The sequence below is a fragment of the Notamacropus eugenii genome, chromosome 1 (assembly GCF_028372415.1).
Source record: "Notamacropus eugenii isolate mMacEug1 chromosome 1, mMacEug1.pri_v2, whole genome shotgun sequence".
NCBI classification, from domain to species: Eukaryota; Metazoa; Chordata; class Mammalia; order Diprotodontia; family Macropodidae; genus Notamacropus; species Notamacropus eugenii.
Window position 1 is genome coordinate 374901534 of NC_092872.1, and position 13519 is coordinate 374915052.

Sequence of the window (13519 nt, forward strand, 5' to 3'; positions counted from 1 at the left end):
AGAATTTACTATGTATCAAGTTAGTCCAAAAAAGCAGGAATTGTAATCACTATCAAATAAAACAAAAATGATAATTTGGAATATTATTAGAGATTTTTAAAATTATGTTTAAAGAACCATGGACAAACTTTTCAAATCTTACGGTTTCTATCTTCACGACATCCCTCTTACATGTCCCTGTGTCTCCACTCACACAGCCATAATCCTAAATCAAGCCCCTCTGTCACCTAAAGTCAAGACTCCTGAAATATGCTTTCCCCTGACTTTCATTCAGCTACACAGTGCAAGTCAATCCATGTCACCTCTGCTACTTAACAAACTCAGTAGCTCCCTATTATTTCAAATATAAAATATTGCTTGGCATTTAAAGACTGTCACAAACCAGCTTCTTCATTCCTTTCCAGTTTCCTTGTATTTTACCACCCCCTCCCCATCCCTTCTATATCCAGCTGTGTCAGTCTACTTTCTGTAGCTGTCCCCCAGGCCTGAAAGGTTTTCCTGGAATTCCACCTTCTTGCTTTCTGGATTCCTTAGACTCAGCTCAAATCCTTTTTTTACCTTCTATTTATGCTTATCTATACCTAGATACTTACATACTGTTTCCCACCTTAGAATGTGAAGTCCTTTAGGGCAGGGAATAATTTTGCCTTTATTTGTATCCCCAGAGCAAAACAGAAAATAGGCACTTAATAAATGCTTGTTGAAACACTTGAAGTCAATCAGTTAAAAAGAGCCAAGTGCCAGGCACTGGAGATATAAGAAGTGGCACACACACAAAAAAAAAAACCAGTCCCTATCCTTGAGGAGTTCACAATCAGATAAGGGAGACAAGAAGCAAATCAATTCTGTAGAAACAATCTGTATACAGAATAGGAAAAAAATGTACAGAAAGCACTAGAATTAAGAGAGGTTGGGAAAGGCTTAGGCTTTAGCTGGGATTTAAAGGAAGCCAGGGAAGGCAATAGGTAGAGTTGTAGGGGGAGAGCATTCTAGGTATTGGGGACAGTCAGAGAAAATGCCTGAAGCTTAGATGAGTTTCTTGTTCATGGAAAAGCCAGGAGGCCAGTGTCACTGGATCAAAGAGTATATGGCAGGGAGTAAGGTATAAAAGGACTGGAATTTTGTATTCGATCTTTGAATTGACAGGATGCCACTAGAGTCTGTGTCATTTAGTCAGACCTATAGAAAAGGTTTAGTTTTTTTCTTTGTATCCCTAGCACCTAGTAGCATGCATGGATTATAGTAGGGACTTAATAAATGTTTGTTTAACTGAATCTATTTGGATCAGACCTGAACCTTTTTTACAGATGAAGGAGTGAAAGAAAAAGCATTCATTAAATGAGTACAACCTGCAAAGCATTGTGTTATATGCTGGAAATAGAATACACAAAAAGAGCATTTCTGCCCACAAGAAACATTTCAATAGGTGTAGTCAACATATATAGGTGAATGGTAGCCTTGGGAAAATGATGGTAGACCAGGGCAAGACAGAATCTTTGACTGGATTCCTAGATAGAGAGTTAGTATGGGATGGTATGACAGAAAAGTAAAAGGAAAGGATTTCAGGAAATCACTTCTAAAGATTCTTCTAACTAAATCCTATGGCCTATCATCTATCACCTCCTGTCTCACACAAGAAGCAAGTGAGTGCAACTATCCAGGCATTCCCTTTACCTCCTGTTCCTTCCCTAAGAACATTGTCCTATCAGAGTATCCAACTCCCCAGCAAAGGCCCAGGCCCAAGGAGCTTCCTTCCTCAAAAAGTTTTGTGGATGAGGCAATACTCATAAGATGCCTCCCTTTTCACCACAAAGGCAGGTGCTGGTTTAAAAACAAAAAACCTCCAGCAAGTGGGACAGAGAACCAAGACCTCAGGAGTTTTTTTTTTTTCAATCATTCATTCACTCATTCAACAAACACTCATAGACACTCTCCTTTGCTCGGAGAACTTGAGCCTAAAACTTAAGAGTAAGACACATTTGCAAATATATTGTGCAAAGTAGAATATGAAAGTCCCTGTGAGGTATAATCATAGTGCTGTGAGACTTCCAAGGAGGGATCACTTCCAGTCCCAGAAAGAAGGGAAAGGTGGACAGCACCTCCCAGACCTCTGTTCTTGACAGTTCAGTTTAGGGAAGAAAGACGGGCCAGGGAGCTATCTTGCACGTGGTCACAGCTACTGTGTATCAGAGCAGGCAGGAGTGACGCCCACAGTCCAAGGGAGGACAAAGAGCATCAAAAGGACAAAAATGCTACTTCTTTACCTTTCTGAGGAAGCTGGCCACCACTTGCTCAAATGGGTATCTGTACACTTGGTGCACATCCACAGTGACTCCCATTTCTGGCAGGAGATGGTCCCTGCAGGCCAGTCAGTCGCTCCTTCCCTGTGCCCCACAGGGCCTGCCTGCCAGCCTGCCCACAAGCCTCCCGGGCTCACAGTCGGAGTCTGCAGGCGCAGCCACACGAGTGGCTGGTGGCGAGTTCGTTTTTTTTTTCCTTCTTTTCAAACTTCTAAAACTTTATTGGCTCCTCAGAGAAACAGTCCAGCCAGAGTACTTCCCTTTTGGATGAAACGGTGGGCGGGCCAAAGAAGAACTGAAATTACAATTAGGGGGATTTGTGCCTTATCCTAACCCCTGACTCTCCAGGCCAAGAGACCAGAACCGCCCAGCTCTTTTACTTCTGCCAGGCTGCAGACTGGTTTTGTTCTCTGGCACTGGCGTCCCACCCAGTCCTGAGGGTTGTAGACAGCTACCAGTACTAGCAGCCTGCGTGGGGTGTGTGCTGGACGTGTGTATCAATCATCCTTACACAAGCTCTACTACCATAGTCTAAAGGGCAAAGGAAAAGAAAACTAGGGGAGAAGGGAAAGAAAGAAGAAAGGAGAAAAGAAGGATGGGGAGGAGAGAGGAAAATGGTGAAAAAGGGGGAGGGGGAAAGGACCCCAACATGGTAAAGTTATGCTTAAAATAAAAAGAATCCAAAAATGTTCACTAAAATTAGAGCTGGAAGGAACTTCTGAGGTTATCTAGTTCAGACCCTTCATTTTAGAGATAAGGTAACTGGGACTTGCCCAGTCATACAGACAATGAGGAGTAAATCCAGAATTCAAACTTACCTTTCTTCCAAACCCAATAAACCTTTCACTGTACCATGAAGCTAACTCTCTCCTTCTTCGCAGAAAAAAATGGAAACAATTTGCCCAGAGGAATACATAACACAACAGGCATAAATGTCATATAAGGGGTCTGATCTGATCCAACAGTAATGGGGGAGGGAGGAAGGGAAGCAGGATTCTTGATTCAATCAATATGAAAAACAGGAGGAAAATATTTCCCAAAAGGCAATATCAAAGACATGCCTCCTCACCCCACCGTCACGTCAAAACACATCCTACCATCACCTCTTTCCAAGACCTCCCATATTTTTAATCGTTTATCTCTTGGAAGCAACTTCCAGCAGAAGAAAAGTGAAAAAAGGGTCCGCCCCCAACCAAAGCCAGCACCAATTTTTAGATGGTTGTGGTGGCTTCTGGAGAGAAAACAAAATTGTTTCAGTACCAAATTTCCATTTCAGCATGGAGCAGTTACATATTCAAATCTGTTCAACAAGTATGTATTAAACTAACCCCCAATTATGAATCTGGCCCTCTTGTAGATACTGTAGATATTGTAGATACAAAAACAAAGCCCTGGGGCCCACATTCTAATAAAGGTCCCTTATCTGACACAGATAAGGGATCTGGCTAGAAAAAAATGAAGGCTGAGGCTGGAAAGGCAAACACTCTCCCTCTGAAAGTTGCCACCACACTAGCCAATACACTTATTCTTACCGTGTCACCACTGTTCAAGCGTTATCACTAGGTAAATCACAATCTCCCTGAGCTCTAATTTCCTCTTCTAATGAAATGAAGGGAGTGGATAATCTCTAAAGTCCCTTCCAACTTTATACCTATATTGTCATGGCAGGAAACATTTTTTCGTTTCAGGTTTGGGAAATTGTTATGATGTACTCCAGCTAAGTGTGACAGAATATACACAGCAATTCAATCTAACATAACTTTATTAAGCCCCCTATAAATGCGTAAGGTTCTCTACTATAACAGATATATTAGACTCTGCTCTCAAAAACTTTATAATCTAATCATTAGAATGTGTTCAGAATAAATACAGTGTAACTATGATCCAAGGTAAAATTTGATGAAGTATAAAAGAGAGAACTCAAAGCAAAGTACTAAGAGAAAAACAAGGAAGGAAAGATATTGTCTGCAGCATGATATAATGGAAAGAGCAGTTTCTGGATTTGGAGTTAAAGGGCCTGAATTTGAAAGCAAGCTCTGTCAGCGCTTACTACCTGCCCGACTATGTCATCTCTAAGGGTTTCAATTTCCTCTATAAAATGTGGGAGTTGGACAAGATGACCTCTGAGGTCCCTTCCTGCTCTAAATCTATGGTCCTGTGACTGAGATAGATCACACTGTATGGTCTAGTTGACAGAGCACAAAACTGGGGCTCTATATGACCACCAACAAAAGAGGGCTGTAAAATATGGTCTACTCTATTGACTGTGTGGATCATCTTAATGTCAGGAGGCCAATAAAAAATAGTGCTTCCCATCCCAACTCTCAGGGCTGGGCCTAACGACTAGAGAGCAGATCAGGTATATGTTATAGAACTCCACCCTTACTTTTATGGTCGTGCCTTTCCTGCTTTCACTGAGTCTTCCAGATTCAATTCATGTTTTAGAATTGTAAAATGTTAGTATTGGAGGGGACCTTAGGGCCCAAGGTACTCCAACCTTCATACCCTTTCCTTCAATTTCCCTTTAAAGGTGAAAAAATTGAGGTTACTCTGAGGGAAAAGCAAGGTCACATTATTCAGTAGCCTTGGAAAAATTTGGTCTGGTTAAAAGCAGCTTTTTTACTGGTCCTCTAATAAGACACTCCATCACCTGACTCTGAGCATTTTGGACTGTGGCCCGAGCAAATGCTCTTCCTCCTCTCCTCTGCCTTCTGGCTTTTCTGGTTTCTTTCAAGTCCCAGGTGTGATACATAAAAAGTTCAAGAGAAACAAGTTCTGGATAATTAACTATTTTATTAATTATGCTAGCATGTAATTAGTAAAACTCTCTAACACCAAAAACATGGAACCCACTCAACACTTATATGTCCTTGGATGAGTGGATACTCCTGAGAGTGGCAATCAACTCTGATTGGTCAACAATTAGTAAGAAGAATGAATAGTATAATAAGAGGTGGATCCATTCTTATGAGGAGCTTAGAAAGAAAACATTGATCACTCTCACTCCCGGACCACCCCAGCCTCCTCAGCAATTTAGACAAAAGATCTACCCCACCCCACCCCACCCCCACTCCTGAATAGAACTCCTTAGAGTTTAAATAAACTTTAAAGTTTATGAAATACTTTTCTTCCAATACCCTTATGCACTGAGTAGTGGAAATAGGATCTCCCCAATAACTGGTTATTTAATCATCTTTTCTCTCACAGCTAAAATCCCATCTTCTACAAGAAAACTTTCCTGATCCCTCTTAATTCTAATGCCTTCTCTCTGTGGATTATCTTCAATTTATCCTCTACATAGCTTGTTTGCATATAGTTATTTGCATGTTATCAAGAACAGGGACTATCTTTTGCTTTTCTTTGTATCCACAGTCCTTAATGCCTAGCATAGTGCCTAATTAATAAATGTTTATTAACTGACTGACTGAAAGAGAATTGTCCTTCAAGCCAGAGGACTTTTATTCATATTCTGATGAATATCACCTGTGTAACCTGTGTCACTCTCCCTGGATCTCCTATGTCACTTAACCTCCTGGGTCTCTGTTTCATCACTTGTCAAATAATAGGGTTAGACTAGATGGCCTCTGAGGTTTCTGGGATTCCGTGATCCTATAATTCCCTCACTGGCTCTCAGGTGATCTGTCAATCAATATAAGTACCTACTCTGTGCAAGGCACTGTTCAAGGCCTTCTGGAAGACAGACAAAAATTAAAGCAGTCTCTGCTCTCCATGAATTTTTGGAGAACAACCTGAAATTATGCCCAAACAGTTATTAAACTGTCTATAACCTTTGACTAGTTTTACTTCCAAAGATTATTGGGGAAAAAGGAAAAGAATCTATATGTTCTAAAATATTTATAGTAGCTCTCTTTGTATCGGCAAATTGGAAATTTTGGTGATACTTGTCAACTGGGAAATGACAGAACGAGTTGTGATGTATGATTGTGATGAAATATTACTGTGCTCTAAGAAATGATGAGTTAGATGATCTTAGAAAAACATGAAGACTTGCACAAAAAAAATGAAGAATGAAATGAGCAGAACCAAGAAAATGTATACAGTAAAAGCAGTATTGTTTTAAGAACAACTTTGAGCAAATAGGTCATTTTGACTATTGTAAATCCCCAAATTAACTACAAAGAACCTATGAAGAGAGATGCTATCTGCATCTAGAAAAAGAACCAATAAATAGGAGTATGTGTAAAGTGATCATACACACACACACACACACACACACACACACACACACACATATACACACACACATACATACACATATTTGTTTCCAATAGTAACCAAGGAAAAAAAGAAATTTACATGATAACGTTATTGTATATTTAAAAGGAATAGCAAGTTGTACTTAACAGGTTTGCAGTTTCATGTGCAATCATCTTTTTTTATTATTATATTGTTACGGAAATGCTTGTTGTACTCCATCCATTAAAAATAATTTCTTTTAAAAAAGAACTTATATTCTGGAAAAAAATTGCACTTATATGCACATATATCCCAAAATATATATAAAAAGTCAATATAAAATGAGAGGCAATGAATAGAGAACTGGCCTTGAAACTAGAAAGACCTAGATTCAAGTCCTACCTTTAACGTATACTGGTTATCACCCTGGACAAGTCCCTTAATTTATCAGTGCTCTAGGCAACTCTCTATGGCTATAAATTTCTGAGAAGGTACTAACTTGCATTAAAAGGAGTTTCCTTACCTAGAAGCTCCCTGCAATCAAAGGTCTAGGCTTAATCCTTATTCCTGAATGTAAGATAAGGGGGTGAGGGGAGGAAACTAGCAGCTGCTATCAAGAAAAGCCTCCTGAAGACAGTGGTATTTGAATTGACCTTGAAGAGGATGTAGGCTTTCTACAAGATGGGGATAATAAGGGAGCGCACCTCAAGCATGGGAAACAGCCTGTGTACAGGTATGAAGATGGAAGCTAGCTTGTGATGCACAGGTATTTGCAGACAGGCTAGGAGGGCAGTCTATAGAATATATGAAGGGAGGTAATGTGAAATAAACCTGAAAGGCAGGCCAAACCAGATTATTCAACAAGAAAAGCAAAAACTGGCCCTGACCTCAAGGAGTTTACAATGTAATCGAGAAGACAACTTGCACATAAAGAGTTACAAACAAAATACATTCAGAATAGACAAGGTAATCTTAGAGCATTAAAAAGAACTTTAAGGTTTATGAATACTTTTCATCAGATTATGAAATATTGTAAAAAGTCAAACAGAGGAGTTTGTATCCTATTCTAAGAGCAAGAAGAACCTCCTGGAGTTTTTCAAGAAGAGAAGTAAAACCTGTGCTCTAGGTATATCAGTTTAGCAGCTGTACAGTGGATGAACTGCAAAAGAGAGAGACTTGAGCCAGAGAGACCTATTAGGAAGATATTTCAGTAATCCAAGCAAAAGGAGATGAAGGTTCTGATTTTATCTCCTTGAGTCTTCTTCTAAAACATAAATACTTTGAGAAAGGAAAAATATTAAGTTCCTTATATTCACTATTTAATATTCATTAAAAATAACAGTCCACATTTTACATCAGTCATTTAATAAGTAGGAATTTATGAAATGCTTGCTATGTACCAAGGTGTTGTAGATACAAGGTGTTTCCTTGTATCCTGGGGATACAAAGGAAAAGCAAAAACAGCTCATGATCTCAAGAAACTTGCATTCTAATGGAGAGGACAATGTCCACATAGATACAGACAAGATATATTCAGAGTGGATTTAAAATAACCTTAGAGGAAAAAGCACTAGCATTAAAAAAAAAACTTTAAAGTTTATGAAATACTTTTCTTTCAATAACAATGCAATGAGTGGTAGAAATGCTATTATATCCATGCTACAGATGAGGGAATAGAGGCTCAGTGACTTGCCACTTAGTGGTCACACAAATAATAAGTATGACTCAAGATTTGAACCCTGAGACTTCAAGGCAGTGCTCTTTCAAATGCTATTCCATTTATAATTCAGGACTCGGCTATTCCTCCTGCAAATTTTGATCAACTAAAAGTTTGTCTTACTATCAACCTCACCTGACCAAAATCTCTTCTATCGGATATGAAAATTTACTTGGTCTTAAACACTCCTTAGCCTAACTCCTTGGTGATATTTAATTTTTCCTCTTCAATTAGCCTATTTGTGAACCCTGTAAATGTAGCTTAATCTGTAACCTGACTTAGTTTACCTACTGATTTTGTTTGATGAAGTTTAGTTCCTTAGAGAATATATAAGATTATGACTTTAAGTTTGTTCAACTTTTATGACATTGAAGAAAGCATGGAATTATGGATCTCTTGTCTTAACTTTTATGGTCTAAGAAAAATGTACAAGATTGCAATATGTAAAAGAATTATTTCTCTGTCACTTTGACATAGTTTTACCTATAAGAAGCCTTGTCAGAATCCTCATGGTTGTTCAGGTTTTCTCTAAGGACTTTTGAAAAACTTGAGCTTAATAATAAAACCCAGGTTTTGAACCTCTATAATTTTTACATTGCAGTAAATATATATTTGGCAACAGTTACCTACTACATGAACTCAGAAAGGAGATACTTCTCCCACAGCATTTTCTACTCATCTACATATTTGGATCACTTTCTTCTTAAGAGTTAAAAAATTAAGACCTGAAAGTGTCTCAAGGGGCTTTCTTATTTTAAAGATGATAAGAAGCCCAGAGAAGTTAGTAACTTGCCCAAGGTTATTCAGGTGAATCTAGAATCACTGCTCTACTGACCATGGTTTAATCAGATGCTTTCTTCTTTACTTCAGCTTTAATGTAAAGTGGGAAGGTAATATTGAAGGATAGTCAGGAAACCAGAAAAGATTGTATCCCAGCGCTAAAAACAAACAAGTCTGCTGAGGTAATTAGTAAAGACAAGAGACACAATTTAACAAAAAATAAAATAATCATCATTGTAGAAGTACCTCCCTGCTCCAGACCTTTAATGGCTCTCTATTCCCTAAAGGAGAATCTTTATAATGGGGATTAATCAGGGGAGTTGTGCTAGGGGTATGGTAGAACCACCTCCAGTTGGTTCAAGGAGAGCCAGTTGTTAAATTTTCAGTGAAAACATTTATGCCATGGAAATCTGGAAAACCTAAAAATCAAGTTTTGATTCATTATTTTGTTGATTGTTTCCACTTAGGAAAATGGCAAAGAAAGTGTTAATAATATAGCTTAAAATTTAAAATATGTCATACTTTTCTAGAGAACTAGTTGTTATACATTTACTGGCATAGTCCTATCCCAACCAATTTGATGAGCCCCCTCATGGATTTTGAGGGTAGATCTTTGTCCAAAGTGCACCTGTCATAGGGGTATGCATGTGCCCCCACCTCTTGCTAAGAATACACAGAGTCTACTCTCACTGACCCCCGCATGTGACTACCTCCACATCTGTTCTGCTCTTCCTTCAAGGCCCATCTTACTGGGTCTTCTCCTATGAAGTCTTCCCTGATCTCCACCAAACCTCTTGTTCCTTCTGTTGTAGAATTCTACACGGAATTGAACTTCCAAGATGCTATGGTAAGAATAACAAGATCACAGATGTCCTTGAGCTTCAGGGATCTGCGCCAAAGACCCCACAAAAAATTTTTTTCCTAACAAATACTCTTCAAATTTTCATGGACTACTTTGTCTGAATCTCTCCTTTTGCCTTTATCACTTTCTATTTTGTATCAGACTTATCTGTGTACATGTCATAGTCTTTCAACTCCCTGAGGGCAAGGACTATGGCATTCGTCATCATTGCATTCCGTAAGTTCCTAGTACATAATGCTTAATAAATATTTGTTAAACTCAATTATTGCCAAAAAAAACCTCACATTTATGTAACACTTTAATATCCATTCAATGCTTTCCTCAAAACAACCTTGCATGATAGACAATGCAAGCATTTTTGTAGCAAATATTACAACTTCCCCTCAGAGAGTCAGAATTCTATACAGGCCACATAGGGTTTGGGGGGGTAAACTTGAGGGGTTAGAATAGCTCTCTTCTCTACCACCACTCGCTCAAGCCCCCACCAGCTTATTGCCCCCACTGTTCAGGGCCAGTAACTAGTGCCCCAGTTCCATTCTCAATGATATAATGAGAATGAAGTATAAACATTTCCTTCCCACATCTCAGAGAGCATATTCTTCCCTACACGACCTCACTCAGTAGGGAAGGGAGCTTAAAACTCAATTCAGGTCCTACATGGCATTCATCCCACCCATTACAGAGCCTGGCTGCATCTCTTATCTTCTTTGGGCTGGGTTCAGAAGATTACTACTGAAAGATCTATTGTTCAGTCTTTGAAGTCAATAATCACCTCGCTCCTCCTTCTTCCTCATTGCCCCTCCATGTTTGTGGCTCAAAGTCCAGTACAAATCAGAAATCGGAATGTTCACACTGAATAAACAATAGGGTTCAGCCCCAAAGACCTGAGACGGGATTGATCCACAAACAAAAGGATATATGTTTGATAATGCTTTTTAGGACTGGGGTGGTTCTATATTATGTGGTGTTGGTTCTGTTGGTACTTTTCAAACTATTGAAAATTTTATCGAGATGGTTGATGAATACTAAGAATTCCTGCCCTTTTCTTCTTCCACCTCCCTCAAATCAATTTATGTCTTACTAGGTGGCAAAGTGGGTATAGCGCTAGGTTTGGGATTGGGAAGACTCATTTTGAGTTTAAATCTGGCCTCAGACATTTACTAGCTGTCTGACCCTGGGCAAATCACTTAACCTTGTTTGCCTTAGTTTCCTCATCTATAAAATTAGCTAGAGAAGGAAATGGCAAACTACTCCAGTGTCTTTGCCGCACAAACCCCAAATGGGGTCACAGAGAGTGGATCAAGAACGAAATGATTGAACAGCAATGGTCAGTTCCTGTTCAATCAGTCAAGAAGTGCTTGGTAAGATGCACTAGGTTGTTTGGAGGGGAATAATAGAATAGAAGTTCATGAAGAGCCACAGCATTTTTGGTGTTGTCTTTGTATTTCCAGAGCCTAGCACTGTGTCTTATTCAAGTTTAATAAACAATTGCTGAATTGAATTGCTCTTGTTTATAATGTCCCAGAAGCTAATCTAGTCCGGTGACATTTTTGTAGACTGGCAAAACATTTGGGGACACAGAAGATTTCATTTAGATCTGAAAGAAAAATTTAATTATAATAAACTAATACAACACCCAGCAAACAGTGGACCTCTAATCTTTGTGTGTCTCCCAATTATCTGAGCTTCCAAGGCTTAAGATCAAGTGAGGTTTGCTTTTACATGCTCTGATATTTTCAGCTTTCCCTTTTTACCCTCTTCACCTTGATTGTTTAGAAGTTCTATAAAAGCTTTATTCATTTTGTTTGTTTGGTAAAAATGTGTCCTTCATGACCAGTTCACCTAAGAGTATGATGAGGACAAGAGGGAAAATGTTCTTTAGAAAACAGTAGCAATTAATGGTACATTTTTAAAAGCATCTATTTGAGATGCTCTCTGTCAAGGAAAACCAATTTTCAAACCCCATCTCACACCAGGCCTAAAGGCCAAAAGTCATTAAAGGGCAGTTTTGGTCACACTCGAGATAATAACATAGCCAAGCCTGAGGAAGACATACCAAGTAAAATGTGAGTCAAGTAAAAATGGCTTTGGAATCTGAATTATAAACTTTTTTTTTTTCACAAAAGTGACTTGTTTTTTTGTGGAGTGTTAAAGGAAAACACTCAGACTCTTTATGTCTGAAATTCTGATGATAATCAGCTTAAGAGCTGATTCTTGCAGCTCTCAACAGACAGCAAAACTAAGCTGCTACATCATGTGAAATCAGGGCAAAAGAACTTCCTCTTGTCCATAACAATAGCTCCTCATCTATCTGTAGATGCCTGAAACTCCACAATTAAAGTTTCATTTTTTTGTAGACATCAAAATGCAAATATTCTTAGGCTAAGCAATAATCTAAGCCTCTACCATTATCTTTTCCTGACTCCATTTAAAAATAGTAATAACGAATGGTGAGAGGGTTTGGGACATTATGGAAGTTGAGGATGTTGCACTGGGATGGGGCACTCTTGGAGCACCAAAAACGATTTTCACCTGATTCACAATTTTGTCTAGGAAAGTCTATGAGCTATTTTTCCCAAGATAAGTTAATGGGAGAGGAGAATTTTCATGATCTAGCAAAGGAATAAAATCAGGAATGCATGACCTGAACTGGAACCCTGCAATATATTTCCAGGTATAAACCGACCTGCAGTACAAATTGACCTGAATTTTTTTTTTTTTAAATCATACTTCATACCAAAACTATTCTAGGAACTTTCCTCAAGTCAGCTATTGGAACAGCTGCTAATTCATGCAAAACACCCCAAATCCCCTAGTGTTAATTACTCTATTAGCAGATGCTTTTGTAGGCTGGGAGCCAATGTGATAGGAGGAAGGGTATAAATTTTAAAGACCACCTCAACATGAGTTAGTAAAAAGTCCTTTGATGAGGGATGATTGACATTGCTAATGTAACTATACAAATGAGGTGATTTTCACAAGAATTATATTTGGAAATATAAATGAGAAAAGGACATTTAGAAATAGAAGAAGCAAGCTGGGAACTGGAGTCCCTAGCCAATATTAGCAAGAGAAGAATTTAATTCAGTGGGAGAAAATTGATTATGTGGATTCCTGGTAGTGTCCAGTATTCCTCCACAGGTCACCCTTGAGTGAGAATTCCCTGTAGGTAGAAGTGTGTAGTTTTGGAGTCGATTTCACCTTGCATGAGTGGTGTGACTCTATGGAAACAAGTCAACCAAAAAGGTACTCAGTTGAAAAATAGCATTTCTCAAAGCAAACAGTAGTTAATAGCAATTAATCTATAAATTACTGAATGTGTCTGTTTTTTAAAGTTATTATTATTATTATTCTTATTCTTACCAAGCTCCAACTGGACTCCCACCAAACACACCACTGGAGTTGACTTGGGAAAAAACAGTGGTTTCAAATGTAACTTCCTGGTTTATGACATTTTCTCTAAGTATGAAATGTGGCATAATGGGAAAATTACTGAACTGGGTATCTGAAGACTTTCAGTATAGTCCAGGCTCTACCACTTACCAAGTTGTATGATAGTGGAGAAGTCAGTGCCCAGATCCTGTTCTTTCCCTTCCTAGCTATGTGGATATGATACTTTATCTTCATGGGCCTCAGTTTATTCCTCTGTAAAAAGAACTTCAG

General features: G+C 38.6%; 1 protein-coding gene across 1 annotated transcript in view; it reads right to left on the bottom strand.

Moving 5' to 3' along the window:
• The window catches only part of PRELID2 (PRELI domain containing 2), an 89084-nt gene extending 86442 nt beyond the window's left edge, over nt 1-2642 (bottom strand). Inside the window, exon 1 of the mRNA XM_072630647.1 lies at nt 2265-2642. Coding sequence (XP_072486748.1) covers nt 2265-2339 — 75 coding nt within the window. The 5' untranslated portion in view covers nt 2340-2642. The remainder of the gene's footprint in view (nt 1-2264) is intronic.
• Nucleotides 2643-13519: the final 10877 nt, after the last annotated feature.